The following is a 26,842-nucleotide window of genomic DNA, read 5'->3' on the forward strand; positions in this document are numbered from 1 at the left end:
ACTGGGACTATACTGGGAAGTAACAAAGCTGACCACAGCCTTTTGGTCAGCATACATAAAGTACTTTTGACTTTTTGCTTGAATCCTGTATATGTATAACACTTCTATGAGGTCCTGCAGCCACCTGTGAGCCACACTGCCACATAAGTCTTACTATTTACAATATAAATTAAAACTTTTTGTATATTTTTATCTTTCTAAGGTGAAGATCGTTTTGAAAACCCCTTTAACTGGGACCTGGTAGGCAAAAACCTCTTTGCTATGTTTATAGAAGGCATCGTGTTCTTCATCTTTACCCTTCTTCTGCAATACAAGTTCTTCATCAGATCATGGTATGAAATCACATTGACAAGACTTATCAGTAAACCTGCTTCTTATTCCCTGGGTGCTATAGGAAAACGCTTGCTGAAATTGAAATTAGCATATTAGTATATTACTCTATTTATCACCCGCTGAGCGAAAAGGTACCAAAAATGGGGTTAGAAATAACAGGGATAAAGGGTATAAAGTTTGGAGGAGTACATTTGAGCAACTCTCTTTTTTGAAAGTTTTGTGTACTATAGGCAGAGCACCTGTACATCTGTTCTTGCAACATCTATGTGCTACTGGGGGACTCTGCTCTTTGTCTACCAACAAGGGAGGAACCAGCAGTCCCGGATCAGCATCGCACGCTGATGACCTCAACCACAAGTATAATTTAGATGCCGGTCCCTGAGGGATTGCACTGAAGGGACATACCCTGCCCCTTTGTATGCCTCTTTGTATACGACTTTGTATTCAACCTTGTATGCAGCTTTGTCTGCGATTTTGTAATTACTCTGAATGCCTTCCTTAGCTCTTAGGATTTTTATCTGTTTTATCTGAAAGCTTGCAGATAGCACAGCAATTTACTTCTTTTTCCTCTCTATAATGCTGCAACTTCCCTAACAAAAATGCGCTGGGCTTGGTTGTTATTGCTAGCCCTGCTGGGACTTTCTAACACAGCTACCAACACTAGCAATTACTTACTTATTGTGAACATACTAGAATTAAATACTATAACGTGCAACCCTAAACCCAAGAGGGGTAGCTTTCTAGCTAATAGATGCCTCGCTGACTGCTCTACTATATACCATTCTCAGACCGAAACACTTGTCAGGGACAGACCAAGAATTGTACACTCTTCCCACAAGAAAACAGGCCACTTAAAACCAATTAAACATGACCTGTCAGGTCACGTTATCTTTTACCTGTATTAATGCTAGATCAGTGGGCAATAAGCTACAACTGTTGAATGATCTAATAGCCTCCTATGAATTGGGCATCATGTTTCTGGCTAAAACCTGGTTAACAGAAACTGACAGTCCTCTAATGCCACATATCTGTCATTAGAGATACAAGATATTAAACTCCCCTCGTTTGGGAAAACCGGGTGGAGGGTTGGCCATAATATAAGTACATAAGTAATGCCACACTGGGAAAAGACCAAGGGTCCATCAAGCCCAGCATCCTGTCCACAACAGCAGCCAATCTAGGCCAAGGGCACCTAGCAAACTTCCCAAATTTGTTGGTAGTTCATTCCATAGCTGAGTGCTCATATAGGAAAAGCTGGAAGCATGTGTTAGTTTGTATTTTAGTCCTTTACAGGATCTGTATTTAATGATTCCATGGTTTTTTTTTGTCAACAGACGCTATTGTGTCTGTAAAAACAAAGAACTGTCACAATTTTGGAAGTCATCTTGCTGCATGCCACAGAGCTACCCTCTCTCTCTCTCTCTCTCTGCTCCTTTTTAATGTATTTATGTTTGTCTCTTGGGAACATTAGACTGATGAAGGATGAACTTCTACTATCCAATGCAGATGATATTTTCATGCTAATACCAATTTCTGCTGCTGACCAGTTAGAAACTATCTTCAGGCTATCTAGTTGCATAGATCATGTTGAAAACTGGGCCACCGAGAACATGATAAAGTTGAACATGAACACTACTACTAATAATAATCATTTCTGTAGCGCTACTAGACATACGCAGCACTGTACACATTATATGCAGGTACTTTCTCTGTCCCTAGAGGGCTCACAGTCTAAGTTTTTGGACCTGGGGCAATGAAGGGTTAAGTGACTTGCCCAAGGTCACAAGGAGCTGCAGTGGGAATCGAACCCAGGTTGCCAGGATCAAAGCCTACTGCACTAACCGTTATGCCACTCCTTCCTCCAAAACTAAATTGTTATGGTTTCACGCACCAAATATATTAGCCTTATCCCCTGGCTTATCTTTACCATTAGAGAAAAATTATAAGGTAGTGGGGGTAACCCTAGACTCCTCCCTGACATTTGAACCATAAGTCAATCAACTGTAACAAAAAAAAAAATTCTACAAGCTCAAACACCTAAAACTGATCAGATCAGATCCGACTTTGATCAGTCATCCTTTGCTTTAGAATGCTTGTTCTCTCCCACACCAGTTTCTACAATGTTCTATATCTAGGCCTCTCAGCCAAATTAATGTCCAAGCTCCAACTTATCCAGAATACTTCTGCTCGCTTGATATTTTAGACTGAGGAAATTTGACAGACTCAAACCCTGTTTAAAACTGTTCTACTGGCTTCTCATTCAGAAGAGAGTTCTATTTAAAGCTGCCTGCTTACTATTCTGAGTTGTATATAGGCTAACCTCGGAGATGCTGATTAGCATCTTTAAAGATTATTTATTTGGGCACTCTGCTTGGCTACAACACTTTCTGATATTTTGCACCCCAAGTATCAAGAATGTTTACTTTTTCAAATTCCTTACCTACCACAATACACCTCAAATCCTCCACTTTCACTTTTAGAAAGAAACTGAGGGGCCTTTTTACTAAGCCATGGTAAAGCGGCCTGTGGTAGTGTAGGCACATGTTTTGGGCGTGTGCTGGGCCAGTTTATACCGCGTCTGCAAAAAAGGGGCTATTTTTTAAATGGGACAGGAAAAGAACATGCAGTGAAACTGAAACCATTGTGCACCTAAAACTGGCCTGAGCCCTTAATGCCATCCATTGGTAAGGCTCCCGCACTTCACGTGCGGTGACCGGTCAGCACACACTAACTGCTGAATACCACTGGAAACACTGCGTGTGGGAAGAAATAATGAAATCATCCAAACATTATGGGCACATGCCAAATTTGAAATTACTGCTGGGGGGTGCGGTAGCCTGGCAATAGTCTCATTTTGGTGCTCGCTGCACGCGCGTAGAGCCTAATGCGCCTTTGTAAAAGGGTCCCTGAAAGCTTTCCTGTTTTATAACTAATAATGATGTGTGTGATACTTGTAAAACCCCTTCTGATGGCTGTTTGTTGGACTTTGTAAAATGGTCATAATTCCTTTGATAATGTATACAGATATGCTAAGGAAAGTGCTTACTGATTTGCTGTAAACCGAAGTGAACCCTTCTAGAGGAAACGGCAGAGAGAGACTGTTTGTGGTCTCTGGACCTAAGTTATGGAATTTGTTACCATTATCGGTGAATCAGGAGTCTTATTTAATATTTATTTATTAGGATTTATTTACCGCCTTTTTGAAGTAATTCACTCAAGGCAGTATACAGTAAGAATAGATCAAACATGAGCAGGAGGCAATTAGAGCAGTAAAAATATTCGAACAATACAAAGTATGGCATGGTATACTACTTGCAATGACAACACGATATGTACTAGAACATTATAGTTGGTAGTGAAGGGTAAGGCAAAGTTGTAACATATAGATGAGTAAGAAAGTAGGAAGAATTAGAAAGTAAGGTGATTGATTTGAAGAAAGTTGCACTTGAGGTCAGAGAGATGGTTAAATATTATCTCAGCTAGGGTAGGAGTGGATAAACATGTCCCGCTGCAGTATGTGCAGCCCAAGTCAATCCTTGTGTGTGTAAGTGAGACTAACAAGTTAGTTACTTCTTCTGTTAAAGGCTTGGTCGAAGAGCCAAGCTTTCGCCTGCTTCCTGAAGTAGAGATAGTCTTGTGTTAAGCGGAGCCTTTCAGGCAATGCATTCCAGAGTGTGAAGGCTACTCCTGAGAAGGCTCGCTTGCGGGTATCACATCGTGTAATGTCTTTTGGAGAGGGCGTAGTTAGTGAAAGTCCTTGGGAGGACCTTATTGTGATTGGCGGTGTGTGGCGGATCATCCTATTCTTCAGATACTCGGGGCAATTTCCTTTCAGGGCCTTGAAGATCAGACATCTTTTAAGGGTCAGCTGAAGGCATTTTTTTTCTGCTGCCTTTGAGTTGTGATACTTGTTCTTTTGCGTTCGTGCTGCTTTTGGGGGTACCCTTGGTGGCCTTGGAGCCTGTTGCATGGTGTGTTGTATGGTATGTAGTGTGCAGTGTGTTTATAATTATAAGATGCTATTCTTTGTTCTTATTTCTTTCTTGTTGGAAATGGCATTCCTTTCTTATCTTGTTTTAATTTGATATATTATTATTGTAAACTGCCTAGTATTTTATTGTGCAGTACATCAAATTTTAATAGACTTAAACCTAATAAATTGGCATTGATATTGAAATTGACACTATGCAATTTTTTTTTCACAACTTTTATGTTTTCCATATTCTACACAAAGAAGCCAGTGCAGGAGTAGAGGATGACACAATGACCAATACACCAGGGAGATGTAATTCACATCTGCTTTGAACTACATCTGCCTGGTGGATTGGTCATTGGGTCATCCTCTATTTCTATTTTGGCGTCTATGTGTGGATCTTCATTGAGGATGTCTTGCTGCTTCTGCTATGGACATTTTCATGTTCTACAGTCTAAAATCTGCAGTTATGTGGGGTATGTGATTTCTGGAGTTAATTACGTTTTAAAAATTAATAAATGTTTCTCCTTTAAAGACATAATTAGTCCATACCTGAGACAGATATATTGTGGTATAAATAAGTCATATATCCCACTTTTCATACTGTTTCACTTAGCGAGTCACATTTAATTGTACAAAGGAAAACAGAAGGAATGTGAGATCATTAAAATACCACAGATATCTGGATTAGTAAACAAGTAGAAAAAAAATGTTCATTAGCAATATAGCAGTGTGCAGGAAGCACATGGCAAATACCGCCAAGCCTTAACAGCAACCAAAAAACAGTATTTCTCTTAATGCATTACACAGGCTGCCAATTCAACCAAGCAGCTGTTCAGTAGAGTAAACAGCCTACTGCAACCCCCACAACAAAACCAGCCTGCCCAGTCTAAACTGAACTGCAATGATTGTGCTGCATACTTTGCCAACAAAATTAAAAGTCTCCACCAGGATTTACAGGCAATCCCACCCAGTGCCCAACCAGTCAACCAGGGGTGCACAAACGTGCCCCCTCCTAACAGAGACAGATGGAACACTTTTAACCTAATGACACAGGAGAGCCTTGACAAAATCCTAAGAGACCTTCGACCAACTACCTGCTCCCTCGATCCCTGCTCATCAAAGATAGTGCAACAGGCAAGTATGAGCCTTATAGAAGGTGCCACAAAAATTGTGAATACCTCTCTTTCTAATGGGCAATTACCAACAGCATTAAAAAGGGCAGTGGTTTGCCCTCTGCTGAAGAAAATCAACCTTGACCAGGACAAACTTGAAAGTTACAGGCCAGTATCCAACATCCCGTTTCTAGGGAACCTCATAGAATGAACAGTCTGTGTTCAACTTAATGAATATCTAGAAAAGAGTAACTGGCTAGATCCATGTCAATCTGGATTCAGACCTGGTTATGGAACAGAAACGGTCCTCGTATCCCTGCTAGATCTTCACAGAAACCGAGACAAGGGATTTGCCTCGATGTTAGTACTGCTAGATTTCTCAGCAGCTTTTGACACTGTGGATCATGAAATCTTGCTAGCACAACTGACAGAAACAGGTATCATTGGAATAGTACTTGCCTGGTTTAGATCCTATCTATCAGACAGGCAACAATCCATAATGATTGGCAGCAACTCATCACCACCATGGACACTGACATGTGGGGTACCACAAGGATCGATACTGTCACCTATTCTGTTCAATATCTACTTCAAGCCACTAGATGAGCTGATTTGGTCAACACTCAGTTCTACATCTATATGGATGATGTGCAGCTACTCATACCCATTGAACCTGACTTACCTACAGCCTTGAATAAACTGATCACTTGTTTAACATCAATTCAAGAATGGGCTAAACACAACAAACTTTGCCTGAACCCAAGTAAACCCAAGCTTCTCTGGGTCCCTAACACAAGTGGATACATACCTGACATCAAAATCCCTTTGGGGAAGTATGAACTCCCCCTCAAATCACAAGTTAGGAACCTTGGAATGCAGTTAGATTCAACACTTGCTCTGATTCCCCAAATCCAAGCAACCTTCAAGAGCTGCTTCTACTATTTGCGACAGCTACGCTGCCTCTCTCCTTACATCGAGAAGGTAAATCTTGTCCCAGTTGTGCATGCCATGGTAACATCAAGACTGGATTACTGCAATGCACTATACAATGGTCTGATTATAAAGGGCCTGCACCAGGTCCAGTTGATTCAGAATGCAGCAGCAAGACTCATAGAAGGTTGCAAACGACGTGACCACATCACACCATTTTTGTAAAAACTTCATTGACTACCAATACAATATACAGGGCTAAATTTAAAACTCTGTCTGATCTTCAAGGCCCTGAAAGGAAATGGCCCCGAGTACCTGAAGAATAGAATGATCCTCCACACACCGCCAAGGACACTAAGATCCTCCCAAGGACTTTCACTAACTACACCCTCTCCAAAAGACATTACATGATGTGATACCCGCAAGCGAGCCTTCTCCGGAATAGCCCCCACACTCTGGAATGCATTGCCTGAAAGGCTCCGCTTAACACAAGACTACCTCTACTTTAGGAAGCAGGTGAAAGCTTGGCTCTTCAACCAAGCCTTTAATGGAAGAAGTAACTAATTTGTTAGTCTCACTCACACACACAAGGATTGACTTGGGCTGCACATACTGCAGCAAGACATGTTTATCCACTCCTACCCTAGCTGAGATAATATTTAACCATCTCTCTGACCTCACGTGCAGCTTCCTTCAAATCAATCACCTTACTTTCTAATTCTTCCTACTTTCTTACTCATCTATATGTTACAACTTTGCCTTACCCTTCACTACCAATTATAATGTTCTAGTACATATTCTGTTGTCATTGCAAGCAGTATACTATGCCATACTTTGTATTGTTGTTCAAATATTTTTACTGCTCTAATTGCCTCCTGCTCATGTTTTATCTATTCTTACTGTACACCACCTTGAGTGAATTCCTTCAAAAAGGCGGTAAATAAATCCTAATAAATAAATAAATATTTTGGTCTCCAGAGATGAAGGAGGAAGTAAAAAAGAGGGGTAGGGTGTGGTATTGACTGATTAGGAAGGATATGTGTATAGGGAAGAAGAGGGAAGACTGTAGGGGTATGAAGGCTTCATAGACTATTGGGAGCGAGGGGTAGGAGAGAGGTCACATTATCCCCTCCTTCCCCATATTTCTTACTCCCTGATTTCTAAGGATGTGCATTTGTTTGCAAGGACCTGAAAACTACAATGAGGCAGTCTGTTTTTGTTTGAAGCCATCTGTAAATGAAAAGGAATAATAATTGGAGTAAAATAGTTGCTTCTATTTTATTTATTCTGCTGTATGTTATATGTCATTATAAGCTATGCCACTTCAGCAAATATTATGACAACCTCAAGCAGGAAAACAAAATAACAGCAATAAAAACCTCTCACCACAGTAGCAAGAAAGGTACCCTCAGATCTGCCAATGATATTTGGCATTGTGTCAATGGGAACATTTTTAACTGAATATAGTTCAAATGCACCTACTGCAGATGATTTGCCACACTATTTTCATTCTAAGGTGCAGAAATTGAGGATGGGTTTTGTTGATGAGGTGCAGTACATGATCTTCCTTTACTACACCTTGATGCCCTGCAGGATACAGCAACCTGTGGTGGGATCCCTGTACCGCAGGTTGCTAATTCCCAGGTCAGGAGAATAATGCTGCTTATGACACACTTTGCGAGCACTGTTATTCCCAATGCTCCAGGGCCACCAGTGCAGGGAACCCCTAAGTATCTGTCCTCCTTGCCACCATAACCTCCCACCACATGGCCCGCCCACCCCCACAAGAACAAGTCCCCCCAACATCCTAAAGAGCTATCTTATTTCATTGATGGTTTAGGGGGTCTGAGGGGACCTTGGGGTTCATGGAGTCATCAGCGAATCAGAGGGGAGATCAGCCAGGAGCAATACGCAGTCAGTCCTGTGCCCACATTCAAAATGGCACCCCTAGCAGTAGTTTCACACAACTACCAGTAGGGATCATATTCCCATATAAGGAAGATAGCACTGCAAGTTGCATTAGGATATTTTCTTAGTAATGAGATGCAAAACAGGTATTTACATATTTTATATCTCATTATTACCTAACCTATGATAACTTAAATATTGCCACAGTATTTTTAGTCAAGCAGCATTAGGGCCCTTTAGGTCATGTTAAGGGCCAAATAACATGTTAAGACTCTAACACTGCTTGATGAATTTCCCCCTTAAAGCAGTGATTCCCAAACCTGTCCTCTGGGAACCCCAGCCAGTCGGGTTTTCAAGATATCCACAATGAATATTCATGAGAGTGATTTGCTTACACTGCCTTCTTGGTAGGCAAATCTATCTCATGCATATTCATTATGGATATCCTGAAAACCTGACTTACTGTGGTCCCCCAAAACAGGTTTAGAAACCCCTGATTTAAAATGAGGCCTGATATTTATGTAATTGAATTAAATAGATCTATTCACAGGGCATGGAGGCGTGGAGGAGTAACCTAGTGGTTAGTGCAGTGGGCTGAGAACCTGGGGAATTGGGTTCAATTCCCACTGTAGCTCCTTGTGACTCTGGGCAAGTTACTTAACCCTCCATTGCCCCAGGTACAAAATCTGTATATAATATGTAAACCCATCACCTCTAGACAAAGTCTGAATGTCTCTTTTAACTGGATAAATTTAGGCCTTATCCTAAACTGCCTCCAGCCTCTCATCTTACTAAATGCATATATTTTGGATGGATATCAACTTGCCCATCCTAGGGCTTGGTGGCCTAGCACTAAAAAGAAAAACAAACAACCCAAAACAGAACAAAGCACAAAAACAAAATACCTAATACCATTAGATCCTATGATGATTACTTAAATGTTTTTGTATACCAACTCCTTTATTCTTTACCTCTAAATATTAGCTTTGCATTAGACACTTATAACTGTAGAATTACATTTTTGCAGGACTGTCAAACTTAATACGCTGCCTATAATAGAAGAAGACAAGGATGTGTCTCTAGAGCGTGCCCGAATCTTGAACGGAGGAGAACATTCTGATCTACTGAGATTATGTGAACTGACCAAGGTATTATTATTAACATACAATATAGAATGATTGGTCAAAAAGACAATTAAGTGATTTTAATTTCCTGTCCTTTAGGTGAAGTGACTGATGTACTAAGCTGTGTATTACAACGCAGCAGAGAGCCAGCTATGCAAGAAATTTTTGTTATGGTGCCAACTCATTTTAATGTTCATGCAAATGATCCAAATTGTGATTTCCATAAAAAATGTTCACAAGAAATCTCTAACTTTTTCATAGGAAACCTAACTACATCTTCCCAAGATGTACTTGTGAGGTGTTGCACGAACAGTAACCCTCAAATCTATATATGGTGCTCAAAATCTTGTGTGCAAATTTGGGCATGCATCTAATTTGTGCATGCAGTTTAATTGAGTAACAAGCCAATTAGCACCAGTAACAATTATTTGCATTAATTGCCAAATCTTTTAGGAGCCCTTTTACTAAGAGGCATAGGGTGTACAACGCACGTCACATTAGAACTACTGCCCGGCTACCACGTGCTCCGGGCGGTAATTCTAATTTTGGCACAAATCCAAAACGCACAGCAGAAAATACTTTCTATTTTCTATTGTATGGTGCTAACCGGGCAGTAATCAGGGGTTCTGTGCCTAATTTACAAGCAAGGAATTACACTAGGTATCAGTTGGTGTAAATCCTCATGCCCAAAGTTGAATGTGGGTCCTGGCATTACATTCTATTCTATAAATGGTGCTCCATGTTGGGTGCCATTTATAGAATAAAGGATATCCTGAAAATCCAGACTGGCTGAGTGTGCCCTGAGGACTGGGTTGAAAAACTCTGCTCTAGAGAAAGTATAGGGGCAGATTTAAAATTGGAGAGTTGAGAGAACCAGCTTGAAGGGGATAGGGGTGGAGACAGGATGATGGAGGTTGACAGGATGTCTGACACTTCATATAGTAATGGTCTTGCTTGACAAAATGGCTTTTCCTTGAAAAATAGCAAAGATCTCTGATTTAATCCAGAGAATTTTAGAGGGCAATTATTAAAAATAAATTGTCCAAATAAATGGCTATTTAAAAGAGTTGTTTTGGATAGTGCCCAGAATAAATACATGTAAAAGTTGTTGTTCCACAATGTGGTACTTTTACTCATCTTTTCCTAGACGTTTTCCCTTGGGTGGAATATAGGCCAGTGAAGTGTTTAAAATTATAGCAATTGAATTGTTCAGAAAAGATATTGTCTAGATTTAATGCAGGGCTAGTCAACCCAGTTCTCGGAATACACCTAGGCAGTCAGGTTACCAGGATATCCACAATTAATATACATGAGAAAGATTTACATATATTAGATGTAGAGCATGCACATTTATTTCAGACATATTCATTGTTAAAATCCTGGTTAGTTGTGGTCCTGAGGATTGGGTTGAGAACCCCTGATTGAATGGAAGGTAGCGCTTCATTTTATTTTTTACTAAACAGGTGTAGCACTGGCTGTATCAGTACAATCTTTCTCAGTTTTCCTTATCAATCTGTTCGAGAAATTGTCGTTAATTTGTTTATGCTTCTTCAAAGTTTGGGTTCTCTGAAAAAAAAATTGTTAATAGGTATCAAACTGTGATGATCTCATGGACACCTGCGGCCTTATTTTCGAAAGTGATGGGCGCCCATATTTCGACCCAAATCGGAAGATGGGCGCCCATTTCGCAAAGGCGCCCAAATCGGTATAATCGAAAGCCGATTTTGGGCATCTTCAACTGCACTCCGTCACGGGAATGAACAAAGGTGACGGGGGCATGTCGGAGGCATGGTGAAGGTGGGACTGGGGCGTGTTTATCGGCTGAGGAGAGATGGGCGCCTTCAGCTGATAATCGAAAAATAAAGGGCGGCAGAAGCGAGAATTTGGGTCGCTTTTGCTGGACCCTTTTTTTTCACAACCCAAGTCCCAAAAAAGTGCCCAACTGGCCAGATGACCACCGGAGAGGATCGGGGATGACCTCCCCTGATTCCCCCAGTGGTCACTAACCCCCTCCCACCACAAAAAAAGAACTTTAAAAACTTTTTTTGACAGCCTGTATGCGAGCCTCAGATGTCATACCCAGCTCTCTAACAGCAGTATGCAGGTCCCTAAAGCAGTTGTTAGTGGGTGCAGTGGACGTCAGGCAGGCGGACCCAAGCCCATCCCCCCCTACCTGTTTCACTTGTGCTGGGTAATGTTGAGCCCTCCAAAACCCCCAAAACGCACTGTACCCACATGTAGGTGCCCCCCCCCCCCCCCGCACCCCTTGGAGCTATGGTAATGGTGTAGACTTCAGTAAGCCCAATGCAAGCTTACTGCATGCTAAAACGGAACTACCACGGGCCCAATGCAGCTGCAGGCATTAGTTCTGGCTGGAGCACATACCATTTTCGGTGCTCTGTGAAATTTATTTTCCCTAGCACGGTGCTAAACAGGTGGCAATTGCACATTGCAGCATGCTGCCTGATTACAGCAGGAGCACTTAGCACCTCCTAAATGGATGGTGGTAAGTGCTCCCTGCCATATGGCCTTGTGGTAAGAGTTATCTTACCTTGTGGCCATTTTTTGGGGTGTATTTTACTGGCTGCGGGAAAAAGGGCCCTTGAGCATGAGAAAAACGGCCCCTGCTGCTACTGCAGAGCCCTTTTTCCACTGCTTAGTAAAAAGGCCCCTTAAATTACCTCACTATTTACTCTCATCTCTAGATCATTTATAAATATGTTAAAAAGCAGTGGTCCCAGCACAGACTCCTGAGGAACCCATTTACCCTTCCCTATTGAGAATACTGACCATTTAACCCTACTCTCTGTTTTCTATCTTTTAACCAGTTTTTAATCCACAATAGAACACTACCTCCTATCCCATGACTCTCCAGCTTTCTCTTGACTCTTTCATTTGGTACTTTGTCAAATGTCTTTTCTTTTGTATCCTATATGAGAGCGGGTTTGTTAAGGGAATTCTTAATTAGTTGGTTCATCTCGATTACAGGCATTACTGCTTTTCAGTTTTCCTAGCTCTAGAGGAGTGCATTCTTTTAGAAATTTTAATATATGATTTCCGTTTGCAGTGATTTCTTTGTGGAATTCCATGCCTTCTTCCATTAGATTGGAAAATACTTATCTGAAATTTTGAAAGAAATTGAAAGCTTTGTTTTTTGATCATTAACCTTTTTTCTAGTTCATTTATTTGATGTACTATATGTTAATTCAATTATAATGTTGTTTATATTTCTATTTCTGTAAACCCCAGTGAACCTCTGAGGGGATACCACAGTATAAAGTGATACATTGACAGTTATTTATAAGTAACAGCTCATTAGCCAATTAATTTGCACGCGCCTCTCAGCAGCGTGCCTAAATTTGTGCATATGTAGAATCCAGGCTATAGTAACTACTTACTGTACCTTAGTGAAAGGCCTCTTTATATTCTTTTGATGGTTGATTTACTATTTTAGAGCTCACATACGCCATTTTATTATCTTTGATTGTACAGAATGTTCTACCAATCATAGAACTCATTTCAAACCTCTTACTTAGGCACTATGCTTTATTTTAATAGATTTATAAAAAGAAGAAGAAACCTGCTGTTAACAGAATTTCTGTGGGTGTTCCACAAGGTGAGGTAAGAATGGTTCCTTTTGCAAAAATCTTCAGGCTTTTCATAGGAATTCAATTAGAAAATACTAAATAATCACACCATTTCATTATACTATTCTTTTATTCAAAAACTGCTGGTGTTCACGGTGTCTGTTTTCCCACGTGAGGACTGTGAATATAATCACATCAGAATATCATTTTAATGGTCTTTTTTTCTTAGTGTTTTGGCCTGTTGGGAATAAATGGAGCTGGCAAAACAACAACCTTCAAAATGCTGACTGGAGACATTCCTGTTACTGGTGGAGATGCATTTATAAATGGATACAGGTATGAAAGATATATTAAACATTCAAACAAAATATTAAACCAATGAAATTCTATATCAGAATTTTATGTTGATTGATACTGTATTGAAATGGTTTTTGAAATTTCCAATTGATAGATGATTCAGAGTTGAAAATAATATATACAATAATCAGCTATCAATGCTCAAGGTAAATCTACCTGCAGTGAAACATGGAAATATGATTTTGGAACCTGTTTGCTAAGTTGTGTTAGCTGTTTAAAATAAAAATTGAGACATGCCTTGAATTGCTGTTTGGAGAATTGTTGGTTGTAATATGCAATAGTGACATAACATAGAAACACAGAAACATGACGGCAGATAAAGGCCAAATGACCCATCCAGTCTGTCCATCCTCTGTATCCCCCAGTTCTACCTGTTCCTAAGCGATCCCACATGTTTATCCCATGCCTTTTTAAATTCTGGAACAGTCCTCGACTCCTCCACCGGGAGGCCATTCCACGCCTCCACCACCCTTTCTGTTAAATAATACTTCCTTAGGTTACTCCTAAGCCTATTCCCTCTTAACTTTGTCGTATGCCCCCTCATTCCAGAGCTCTCCTTCATTTGAAAAAGGCTCTCTTCCTGTACATAAATGCCCTTGAGATATTTAAACGTTTCTATCATGTCTCCTCTATCCCTCCTCTCTTCCAGCATATACATATTGAGGTTCATAAGCCTGTCCCTATAATTTTTGCATTCAAGACTGCTTACTAATTTCGTAGCCGCCCTCTGGACCGACTCCATCCTGTTTATATCTTTCAGTAGGTGCGGTCTCCAGAACTGCACGCAATACTCCAAATGAGGCCTCACCAGAGACTTATACAACGGCACTATCACCTCCTTTTTCCTGCTGGTCATGCCTCTCTTTATGCACCCAAGCATCCTTCTGGCTTTGGCCATCACTTTTTCTACCTGTTTGAAAGCTTTAAGGTCGTCAGACACAATCACCCCCAAGTCCTGCTCTTCCTTCGCACACTGAAGCACTACACCCCCTATACTGTACTGTTCCCTTGGATTTTTGCGACCCAAGTGCATGACCCTGCATTTTTGGGGATTAAACATTATTGTTAAATAAAATGAAAATTGCCATGGGCTAACAGCACAAACCCATATTAAAGGTTAGCACAGCAAATTAACTGTTAGGATGCATTGTTTTCCATATTTAACAACAGTTCTATAAGGAGGACTTCAAAATCTAGGTGCCAAGAAGTATGCAAATACCAGCAGATATTTGTGTATGTATGCATATAACCTCCAGTATTCAAACTATATGCTATTCTGTAAAATGGACCTGAAATATGACAATGAGTAGTTTGAAGGTGGGTATATACATTGGTGGAGTCTGGTAGGAGGATAGGTAGGATACACTATTATACACGTAATTTATTGAATACTGTATGCATGGGGGTTTTTTTTAGTAATCTAAGAACAAGCATTTACAAAGTGGTTGTGGCTAAAATATTCTGCTCTGCTACACTAGAATTCTATAAGATAAAGTAGGTACCTATTTTTCTTTAGATTTCAAATTAGCACCTTCTTGACACCTAAAAATTGGCACCCTTTATAGAATTACTCTCCACTTGTGAAAAACATCCTTCTGGAGTGTAAACTGGGAAAGGACTGGGCCACAAAGTTAATGTTTTCTATTCAACTCTAAGGTTGCTAAGGTTCTGCCAAGGAGTATCCCTAGATGCAACACAAAGTAGAGGGTGACTCACAACTCAAGACAGGAGTAGTAGATGAACAGTCTCTATTATTCTTTTCTTGTGTATACATATACACGTACATTACATAAGGAACCATACACAGAACAATGGCTTAACCAAGTCCTGTGACCCCTGAGGCAGGCGGCAAGCCAACGACACACAGACCCATGTTGGGTCTTACTTGGGTGCCTTAATAAAGACTATTCTTCTACTACTCCTGTCTCTACTTTGTGTTGCATCTTGTGTTCTGCGTAGAGGTTTTCTCCTGTTTTCCTTAAGGCGTATCCCTAACCGTTCCCTCTCTAAATGAAACTGCACAATGTGACACCCACCAACTATCTGATACTAATCAACGAGCCTTCTCCAGAATAGCTTCCACACACTGGAATGTACTCCCTGAAAGGCTTTGTCTAACACACAACTATCTCTACTTCAGGAAGCAGGTGAAAGTCTGGCTTTTCTCCCAAGCCTACAGAGTTACAAAAACATGAACTAACACCAACTGCACTTATTACAGCAGGACTTACTTATGACACCTACACCCTCTATGACTGTATGTGCAATTTTTCCTTAAGTTAGTCATCCTTGTCTTCTTTCTAAACTCCAGTTACTCTGTCTTATCTCTCTACAGTATATGTTTTACTTCCGCTTACCCTCTGTGATATTAAAATGTTTTAATGTGTGTTGTGTTGACACTGAAAGTAACATATCTTATAGTGCTTACAGTTTTTTTAAATTGTTTTTATCTCTGTAATCTCTTACCCCCAATACTTAAAACCACTTAACTAGCCAGGAACGACTCCTGGCTGGTTAAATGCTACTTAACTGGCTATTCAGAGGGACATAGCTGGTTATTTTCCACTCAATATTGCCAGTTAGCAGATAGCTGGTTACATTGTGCGATATAACCATCTATCTGCTAATATTCACCGCATTACCAGCAAAGTTTGGCAGCCAAATTAGGCCGCAGAAATAGCAGGTCTATTTTTGGTCAGTTTCAACTTAACCAGTCAGCGCTGAATATCGACTTGGCCGGATAAGTTGAAACCAGCCAAAAATAAACTGGATATTCATTGCCAGTCACCGGAAATGGCCCGGAATTGAATATCTGGGCTCAGTGCCGACCACAGGAAGCAGGCAGGCTACCTCCCCTGGTCTGAATATCGGCCCCTTTTTGCCTATGTCCAGCTTTTTTCTACTGTACACCGTATTGAATGGATTTCTTCAAAAAAGCTGTAAATTAGGGCTGGATAGCCAGAAAAACTCTCATTTGTGTTGTTTCCATGCCATTCCTGGAATGTTCATTTTGTAATGTTTTTCTTCATTATAGGAGCTGCTAATTGCAAAGATAGTGTACTCTTCCCCAAAGTGTGTGTATGTGTGATGGTTCACATAGGTGCATACTATCCAGAAAATAGTATGTACTCTTTGCAAATAGTGCTCACTTTATTGACAAATGAAAAAACACAAAATGCCATTTTTTTCTGCTCATTTTTAATGACATGCAATGATATGAAATATAAATTAGAGTAGCTTCTATAAACAAGTATGAGCTGATAGAGTATCTCCAAGTCAGTCAACAACAAATCATGTATGTTGATCTCTATTTTACACTAATCAGTGTGTTGTAACTAAATATTCTCAGATATTTTGGAGGAAAAGCCTCAAACACAGATAAGTACTCCTTTGTTGATACCAACTTAAGGGAGCACCATCCAATCATCACTGGCTGAAAAACCTCCTTTATTGTGGGTATGATCCTATACACATTCAAATCCTTGTAACGTTATTATACGGATCACTTATCTTTTTTGCTGTTTTATAGTTATTCAGTCTTCTTAACCCCGTCCACTGTCCAACTTCGGCCCGAGTTTCGCCTCTTGCATCAGGGTCTGTGGTTCAGATTGTTATCTGCAAAAAAGTGTATTAGTTACTTCACAAAGTTTTATCCGATGGACCTTCCCCCTGTAGTTGAACTCACTCTCACGTTTAGCATTTCTGTCTCTTTCCTGCTGTCGTTGTCAAAATGGCAGTGTTTTTTAAAAACCCAATGACTTCAGATGCTGGGATACTACCGGTAGTCCCTCCTCTTGCATTCAAATTTGGCCTACCAGTTGATAACAAGTTGGTGATGAAAACATCGTCATTCTGCAGTGAAGGGCCTGTCAAAAATTGTTTAATCTGTGTACACATATTCTCAAAAATTACAGAAAGATTTTTCAAATAAATTTCTCAAAACAAATTGGTTCCATTCAATCCTCGTATTTAATCCGTAGGGTTACATGGATATATCGCTTAAATACTGTACAACTCTATGGATTAAATTGCACATGCAACGTAATTGGTTAGCAAACCAATCAGTGTCTATAATTGGCCAATAACAAGTAAGTATCGGTATTAATTATCACTAATTAGAATTTACACACGCAACTTTCTAAGCATATTCTGTAAAGTGATGCATGCAAATTCTAATGTGTGGATCTCAAAAGGGGGCATGGCCATGGGAGGGGAATGGGCGGATCATGGGCATTCCTAGAAACTACACGCACTGTTATAGAATAAGTTCAATCCATGCCTAAATTAAGTGCTGGCATTTACACCAGATTTTAGTTGGCATAAATGGTCGCGCCTAAATTTAGCCACAGATCTGGGTGCTACACTTACTCTATAAACCGCGCCCAAAGTTAGGTGCAGTTTATAGAATAATGCTAAGCGTGTTTTTATTCTGCACCAGTTTTTCCAGCACTATATATAGAATCTAGTCTAGTCCAGCAATTGCATGTGCACCTCTGCAGGTATTTTAAAATATGCCCTGCATCACTACCATCGAGCTCTGCTTTATGTAAAATGGGGCTCCATTTCTACTGTGCAGTTAATATTGGTAACAGGTTTTTCTCTGCATTATCTACATGGCATACTTCCCAAGTATTCTGTGGATGGATAGTGTACAATCTTCCTTGGATTCTATATAGGTTGCCTAAAGTTGAGTACCCAAATTTGGGCACCGAGCCCAATTGCATGAGTAAGCTAATTAGTCTATTGGGTGCTGACAACCAATTATTATATTTAATTGGCACTAATTTGAATTTACGCATGCAACCCAAAATCGGACGTGGCTATCGAAGGGGCATGGGTGGGTCAAGGGCTTTCCAAATATATAGGTGCAGAGTTATAAAATGTCGAGGTTACATGCTCAACTTGAACGACAGGATTTACACCAAGTTTCAAGAGGTATAAGTCCTTGCACCCAAAGATGGGCACAGGAATCCACTTTAAGCACTATTCTATAAAGGGTTCTCAGTCCAGAGTGTCCTTTATCGAATAACGCTTAATGCTGATTTTTCCCAGCACCTAAATTTGTGCATTATTTACTGGATCTGGCCCTCGCTATATAAAATTTAAACATAAACATCATGAAAAATAAGCCCTTTGAAAACTGACAAGCAGCCTGCACCTGGTACACTAGAACTTTGATTTGAAGGTTGTCACTAGAATTCCTTGTTGAGTGTCTGTTCAGGTGTAAGACTGCATACCTGGCTCTTTTTCTCCCATTGTAACAGTAATAGCCCAGCATCCAGGGCCTCTGCGCCTCTCCTTTCCAAGACAGTGACCTCTCTCCCTCTTTTCCTCCTGTACCTTCTCTACCTGGTCAGCTTAGCTGGAAAACATAGATTTTTATTGATAAGGTACAGCATCAAGACTGTAACATACTTTGTGTTCACCAGTTAGAATTAATTTGAGTGGGACTGAGAAATAATCATCTACTGTTGTGTGAAAAAGTTAAATGAACCTTTGATCTATTGTATGCTTCAATGAATACCTGAGTGAACAGAAGCTGATGCAACCTTTACACAGTACAAAGGTAAACACTTCTTTCTGCAAATTCTAGTGCATAATTACTATTTATTTGCTGATTTTAACAAGTTAAAATATAAAAATAAGAGAGAACATGGCAGCTGGAAAAATCTGGACACTCCTTTAGTCAGCACTTTATAATACCTCTTTGGCAGAAAAAAACAGCTTCAAAACATTTTTGGTAGCCAGCTAAGAGCCTTTCTAGTCTTTCATCATAATATTTTTATGAATTTTGCAATAAAAAGTACGGAAGTTGTGACATGTGCCCTGCATGTCTATCTATATGGACTTGGAATCAGAACTTCTCTATGATCTATTCGTAGTATCAATTACAACCCAAACAAAAGATGGAAAGGCCTTAACTATATGGACTAGAAGTTATAACTCTAACCATCTTACTGGACAGACTGGATGGGTTACTTTTGTCTTTATCTGCCACTATTTATTACATTATTATGTTAAGCTGTAATATATGGACTATGCAAATGATATACCCCTACAACTGATATGTAAAACTGTGAAACTAATTACATCTTTGATTTTACAGCATTTTGACCCATATGAGAGAGGTGCATCAGAACATGGGCTACTGCCCTCAGTTTGACGCGATAGATGATCTCTTAAATGGGCGTGAACATTTAGAGTTTTATGCCCGTCTCCGTGGTGTTCCTGAGAAAGATGTAAAAAAGGTATGATCTAGAGGTCTGATATGTCAAAGTCTTTTTTTTTCCTTTCCAATTTTGTATCTGTGAGAGATTGTTTTATATATCAGTATCTTGAAACTTAAATCACTCAAAATTCAGATGCATACAACTTTTTGGCAGACAGTTAGGTGGGAAGTTACTAAGTTGGTATTTTACCTCAGTTTTATTTACCATGGGAGCCACTAACTTATGGTAACTCAGTGACTCGTGTGATAAATGAATAACACAACTTGCAATCAACCTCATAATTTGCATTTTTTCATCTCTCAAAGAGCACGGTGTTGCTGTGTGCTCCAATGCTCCCAGGGAACCTTTCTTAAAGGGGCTGAAGCTTCAAAAAAAAGAATTGTGCTGTTCCACCCTTAAAGACCTCCACATCTTGCCATAGGTGACCCCCAAAGACTCCTCACCTCCTACCTTAGGCCTTCCCCAAAAATAGGGTTACCATATGACTCCAGAAAAAGGAGGACGGATTGAGCCAGCCGGGTTTTACTTCCATTGCTTTCAAAGCAATGGAAGTAAAACCCGGCTGGCTCAATCCGTCCTCCTTTTTCTGGAGCCATATGGTAACCCTACCCAAAGGGCTCCACCTTCTATAGTCCCCCTTGACTTACATAAATAATCCTACTCCTATAAGTTTCCCCCAAAGACTCCCACCTCACTGTAGTCCTCACCCACCAATAGCACCCTTCTATGAATCCCTGGTGATCTAGGGGGTCCAGGGTAGGAACATTCCCAACCTGTTCCTACCCTGCTAGTGGTTCAAAGTTGCATCAGCAGCCTCTAGCAGTAGCCTCACAGTTACTACCAAAGGGACTCCATAGGCCACCAGAGATTTATAGAACTAGGACCTGGGGGTGGTGTTTTGGGGGGGACTAGGAAGGGGCTATGTGGGGTTGGAGTCTTTGCTGGAGGCCTATGTATGTGGGAATCTTTGACTCTTCCTTAAAGATTCCCACATACATATAGCAAGATGTGGGGTCTTTGGAGAGAGAAGAGCACTATTCTGTTTTGGGTTTTTTTTAACTCTAGTCCCTTTAAGATGGTGCCTAGGTGTATCAGGCCACATGTTAGCATCACAGGCTATGTAATTGCTATGACATGAAAATTAACAGCTAACCTGTTAAATTAGTTTGCTTACTTTGCATTTGTTATTTGTTGGTGTACATAAGGTAGACATTCATCCATTCAGAAGCTGTGGACTCATCTCTGGGCACTGTCATGTTCTCCCTTTCTAAGACTGAGGATTAAAAAGCAGCAAAGATAGCTTCAAACAAATATAAAAGAATGTAAGCATTGGTATTGACAGTGGCGTTCCTAGGGGGGCTGACACCCGGGGCAGATCGCCAATGCGCCCTGCCCCCCCTCGGGTGCAGCGCCCCCCCCCCCCCCGGCGAAGGAACCCCCCTGGGTGCATGCCGCTGGGGTGGGGTGCCGCGCGCCTGTCCGCTTCTTTCGTTTCCATACTCCCTCTGCCCCGGAACAGGAAGTAACCTGTCAGGGGCAGAGGGAGGACAGAACGAACGTAGCGGACAGGCGCGCGACACCCCCCCAGCGGCGTGCACCCGGGGCAGACCGCCCCCACCGCCCCCCCCCCCCCCTTGGTACGTCACTTGGTATTGGTAAAAGAATTGATATATGCTAACAATGGTGAATATATGCCATAATGACCCACCACACTAGTCTCTTGTATTAAACTGTAGGGATGGGCAGTTGACAGCCCCCCCCCCCCCCCCCACACACACACACACATGATTCATATTTATATCACTTAGGAGTCCTGAGCACAGAAAAAGGCACAAAAACTGAGTGGAGGCAAGCGGGGGATGGGTGTGAAAGTACTAGGGAAAGTAGTGTTTTCCCGTGTTTACCTACAAAAACATCTATTTTTAACTCTTTTTTTTTTTAATTCACCGTTTACGGGTTAAAACCTAGACTAGTATCAGAAGCCCAAATTATAGGGTCTCTTTGAAGAAGATTGTCACTCCTTAGAATCTCTTGCTTAGAGAATAGAAGGAATGTATTAGCAAATGACCAATCATAAGAAAGAGGAAGAAAGTTATTAAAACTGGTATCAATGAATCGTGACATGAAGAAGTGTATAATGAAGTATTTCACATCATATTGAAGGGCATTCGTACAAAGTCTGCCTCACACAGATACTCTTTAACATCCCAATATCCACAGATCCACAAACCTTAATCATTTACTCCAATATATCAAAATGTTATGTGGAGTATCATAACACCAAAATGGTTTCCAATCCAAACTCAGATATTTTTCAAACATAAATCTTGAGTTTGGCATCACTCTTTCAATTTAAATTTCTGCATCTTACTGGCACCTTTTGGTATCTCAGGTGGAATTTGGTTCTCATGCTTTTATCACTATTTCCCACAGGTTCAAATGATCTTATTTTTTCACATTTCTGTTAATTTTCTAAAACTGTGCTCTGCCACACTAATATACTAAAGTACAGTACTTTACCATCTTGCATTAATGCATTTTATTTAGCTTGCATTAGAGGCTTGTGCTAATGAGTTCTGCATTAATGTAATAAGGCGGATGCTATTGCAACACCTTAACTACACATCCTAGATGTGTTTGTATTAATGAGTCTGTGCTCACTTTTGCAAGTTTGCAAACGTTTTATTTTTCTCAGCAAAAATTTGCATAGGGTTTTACATATAAACTCTCATACTAATTAATGTATATTAAAAGGGCCATTCTTGAACTGGACATGCAAGTGCATGAACATGCCACTTGCATATATAAATGTACACTTACCCGTGAAAGTATTCCATACATTTGTGCATGCAAGTGGCAATAAAACGACTAAGGGCTATTCTGATAGGATGTACATAAGTAGCATAAATGCAAGGGGGATGCTCACATGGGCAGATCCATACTGTAAGTTACATTGCACTTGCTGTACTTAGATGTCCATGGTTCCATTAGATCTATGGCTGGTGTAACTGCAGGCACGTGAATGGAAGGCACACTGATACCAAGTTACAGTAGAATTCCGTCATGGAATCTGGGTGCCCAGAATAGGCCGTTTCCATGTAGCATGAGGGTGCCTAAAAGGAGGCACTCATTGATAGAATTGTCCCCAGGGGGTAATATTTGTAACCTTTTTTTTTTTTTGCATAAAATGCTGGTTGATATATGTAAACAGACTTTATAAAATTGGGTGATGTCTAAAACCACGTGCAGTACATGTGGAGGGACATTTTCGATATGACGTCTAAGTCAGACTTTGGACGTTTTGCAAAAAAACATCCAAAATCTGAATAGCAAAGAAGGTCATTTTCAAAAAAGAAACGTCTGTCTTTTGTTTTTGAAAATAGAAGGTTTTGTAGTTTCGACATTTTATATTTTTGTCCATTTTCCAAAAAAAAAAAAAAAAACATCCAAGTACAAAATGCATAAAATCAAGCCATTTGGATGTAGGAGGAGCTAGCATTTTTAGTACACTGGTCCCCCTGACATCCCAGGAAAGCAAAAGGGCACCCTAGGGGGCACTGCAGTGGACTTCATAAAATGCTCTCAGGTACACATCTATTACTACTACTACTACTATTTAGCACTTATATAGTGCTACAAAGCGTACGCAGCACTGCACAAACATAGAAGAAAGACAGTCCCTGCTCAAAGAGCTTACAATCTAATAGACAAAAATAAAGCAAACAAATCAATTAATGTGTAGAGGAAAGAGGAGAGGAGGGTAGGTACAAGTGAGAGGTTACAGGTGGTTACGAGTCAAAAGCAATGTTAAAGAGGTGGGCTTTAAATCTAGATGTAAAGGTGGTCAAGGATGGGGGCAAGACGTAGGGGCTCAGGAAGTTTATTCCAGGCGTAGGGTGCAACGAGACAGAAGGAGCGAAGTCTGGAGTTGGCAGTAGTGGAGAAGGGAACAGATAAGAAGGATTTATCCATGGATCGGAGTGCACGGGAAGGGGAGAAGGGAAGGACGAGTGTGGAGAGATACTGGGGAGCAGCAGAGTGAATACATTTATAGGTTAGTAGAAGAAGTTTAAACAGGATGCAAAAACGGATAGGGAGCCAGTGAAGCGACTTGAGGAGAGGGGTAGCATGAGTAAAGTGACCCTGGCGGAAGACGAGACGGGCAGCAGAGTTTTGAACCAACTGGAGAGGGGAGAGGTGACTAAGTGGGAGGCCAGCAAGAAGCATTCCTGTCTTACCTTGTCTTCTGAGCTCCCTAAAACACACCCAAAACCCACTACCCCCAACTGTACACCACTACCATTGCCCTTACGGGTGAAGGGGGCACCTATATGTGGGTACAGTGGGTTTCTGGTGAGTTTTGAGGGCTCACAGTTTCCTCCACAAGTATAACAGGCAGGGGGAGGTAGAAGCCTGGGTTCACCTGTCTGCAGTGCACTGCACCCACCACTAGACCACTCCAGGGACCTGCATGCTATTCTGATGGACCTGAGGATAACATCTGCGGCTGGCAAGTAATGATTTTCATAATATTTTTGGAAGGTCGTTTTCGAAAAGAAAAAATTTATTTTTTTTTTCAAATACTGTTTTGTGATTTGGACATTTTGGAGGTTTTTTTGGTCCATTTTCAAAAAAACATGTCCAAGTGCAAAATGCACAAAATCAAGCCATAGGGATGTAGGAGGAGCCAGCATTTTAGTAGACTGGTCCCCCTGACATCCCAAGACAGCAATAGGGCACCCTAGGGTGCACTGCAGTGGACTTCATAAAAAGCTCCCAGGTACACATCTCACTATTGCCCCCTTAACTTGTGTGCTGAGCCCCCCAAAACCCACTACCCCTAACTGTACATCACTACCATAGCCCTTACGGGTGAAGGGGGCACCGATATGTGGGTTCAGTGGGTTTCTGGTGAGTTCTAGAGGGCTCATAGTTTCGTCTACAAGTGTAACAGGTAGGGGGAGGGAGGAGCCTGGGTCCACCTGTCTGCAGTGCACTACAGCACTACTAGACTTCTACAGGGACCTGCATGCTATTCTAATGGACCTGAATATAATGCCTGAGGTTGGCATAGAGGCTGGCAAGTAATGTTTTTCATCACATTTTTGGGGGGTGGAAGGAAGTTAGTGACCACTGGGGGAATAAGGGGAGGTCATCCCTGATTCCCTGCAGTGGTCATCTGGTTATTTAGGGCACCTTTTTGTGCCTTATTCATTATAAAAAAACAGGTCTAGCTCAAAACATCTTAGTTTTAGTCCTGGACTGTTTTGTGTTTCTTCCATTATGGCTGAAAAATGTCTAAGTCTCAGGAACGCCCAAGTCTTACCCTGAACATGCCCCTGATACACCCGCTTGAGATTTGAACACACTTCTGATGGACTTCAAAGAAAAACATCTAAAAATAGGTTTCAAAAATGCTGATTTGGACATTTTTGTGAGAAAAATATCCAAATGCTGCTTTATGCACTTTTTAGATATTTTTCTGTTTTGAAAATGAGCTCACTAGGCACATAGAGTAGACATGTTTAGGAGAAGAGTTTGGGAAAAGTGTGGTTTTTATGTGTACTGTGCACGCTAATATTTCTGTCTGTTGCTGAGAAGGTGCAGTGCCTATGCCTTCAGTGTAGGTGTGAGTTCTGTCGGATGAAAACTAGAGTGTGCAAATATTGCCGTGAACACACATAAGCACTTACAAAAGTGCATTTTAATGCATCAGCCTCAAAACCTATCCAACGTTGGCAACACATCTTTTGTATAAGATTTATAGTCCAGGTGACCATGTTGCTTGGCCTTCCTTCATTCTCTGGTAGGGTACCATCGCCTCCACAGAATTATGTAATAAATACACTATCAAAATTACCCTGGCTTCTGTAGCAATGCTTTTCATAATGTATTCTACATTGACTTTTCTTGATTTGCTATTTCTGTTGTTTTCAGGTAGCTGAGTGGGGTATTAAGAAACTGGGACTAATCAAATATGCTACAAAATCAGCAGGAACTTACAGTGGAGGAAACAAGAGAAAACTTTCAACAGCCATAGCTCTTATTGGATGTCCACCTATAGTTTTCCTGGTAGCGCATTTTGTCTGTTTAAATAGAACGTGCTATTCCTTATCAAAGTATTTGCTTGAAACACACAAAAGACTCAGGGCCCTGCTTACTAAGGTGCGCTAGTGTTTTTAGCACATGCTAAAAATTAATGTGCACTATGCCCATAGGAATATTATGGGCATCTACATGGTTAGCTCATGCTAATGCTTAGCACACACTAAAAACGCTAACGCACCTCTAGCGAGGCTTAGTAAACAGGGCACTCAATGTATGCCTATGGGGGGGTAATTTTATAAAGCATTTTAAAATTATTATTACAGTTTATTTCACACATTCACTACAATAAAAGAAATTCTAAAATGAATAATCATGAATATGTACATATGGCAAGGGGACATGATCTGGATGTGTTTAGGGAGTAGTGCAGGCATAAAAATACATATGTAGTCTCCATTTTAGAAGGAGAATGCCATTTATGTCCTCTTAGACTAATGTCATGATTTACACCTGCTCCCGGGGCCATGTAGGTTAATTAAAGGTGCTTGGTTTGAACAGCACTACACTATACTAGAGCAGGGCCGCCGAGAGGGGGCAGGGGGGGCAAAATTCCACGGGCACGGGCCTCCAAGGGGGGCCCGGTGCCGCAGTCCCCTCCACCAGCCCCCCTCCATCCACCACCGGGCTGGGCCCCCCTGAATTAAAATCATAGCGCTTCACCTCGACCTCTTTCCTTGTGAAAGAAGCGCAGCAGCGGCAGTCTGCAGATCGCCTCCCTTTGGGCCTTCCCTCCCTGTGTCCCGCCCTCGAGGGTGGCGGGGGCAGGGCCCCGGGCACGGCCTTGCCCCAGGCCCGGCCCAATCTATCGGCGGCCTTGTACTAGAGAGATTAGAGTATGGTACCCCCCCCCCCCCCTTCCTTAATCTTCCAGTGCTTTTTTTTTTGTTCCCCTCAACAGCGATGCTGAGAAATGATATTGGGCTCTGTGACTGTTTGGAGAAACATAGATGTGTAGGTTTCTAAAATGACAAGCATACACATCTTTTTGCCAGGACAGAGATGTCCATGTAACTATGTTCTATCTATTATTATCCATGTTTACATATGTAAAATGCATGGTCTCTGCTACATATAACAAGTGTATACGTCTAGTCCTATATATGTATTCTAGAACAGGTTCTTTATTGGCAGAATTGTACACCTCTCGACCTAGACATTTCATTTTATCTTCTGTCTA

The 26,842-nt window shown here is 41.0% G+C and overlaps 1 protein-coding gene across 1 annotated transcript in view; it reads left to right on the forward strand.

Annotated features, from left to right (window-relative positions):
- LOC115462091 (phospholipid-transporting ATPase ABCA1-like) overlaps positions 1-26,842 on the forward strand; it is a 451,679-nt gene that overhangs the window by 385,307 nt on the left and 39,530 nt on the right. Inside the window, 6 exon segments of the mRNA XM_030192130.1 lie at positions 203-332; positions 9,287-9,407; positions 12,942-13,004; positions 13,200-13,306; positions 19,434-19,575; positions 25,495-25,629. Coding sequence (XP_030047990.1) covers positions 203-332; positions 9,287-9,407; positions 12,942-13,004; positions 13,200-13,306; positions 19,434-19,575; positions 25,495-25,629 — 698 coding nt within the window.

This window comes from Microcaecilia unicolor, chromosome 2, assembly GCF_901765095.1.
Source record: "Microcaecilia unicolor chromosome 2, aMicUni1.1, whole genome shotgun sequence".
Taxonomy (NCBI): Eukaryota; Metazoa; Chordata; class Amphibia; order Gymnophiona; family Siphonopidae; genus Microcaecilia; species Microcaecilia unicolor.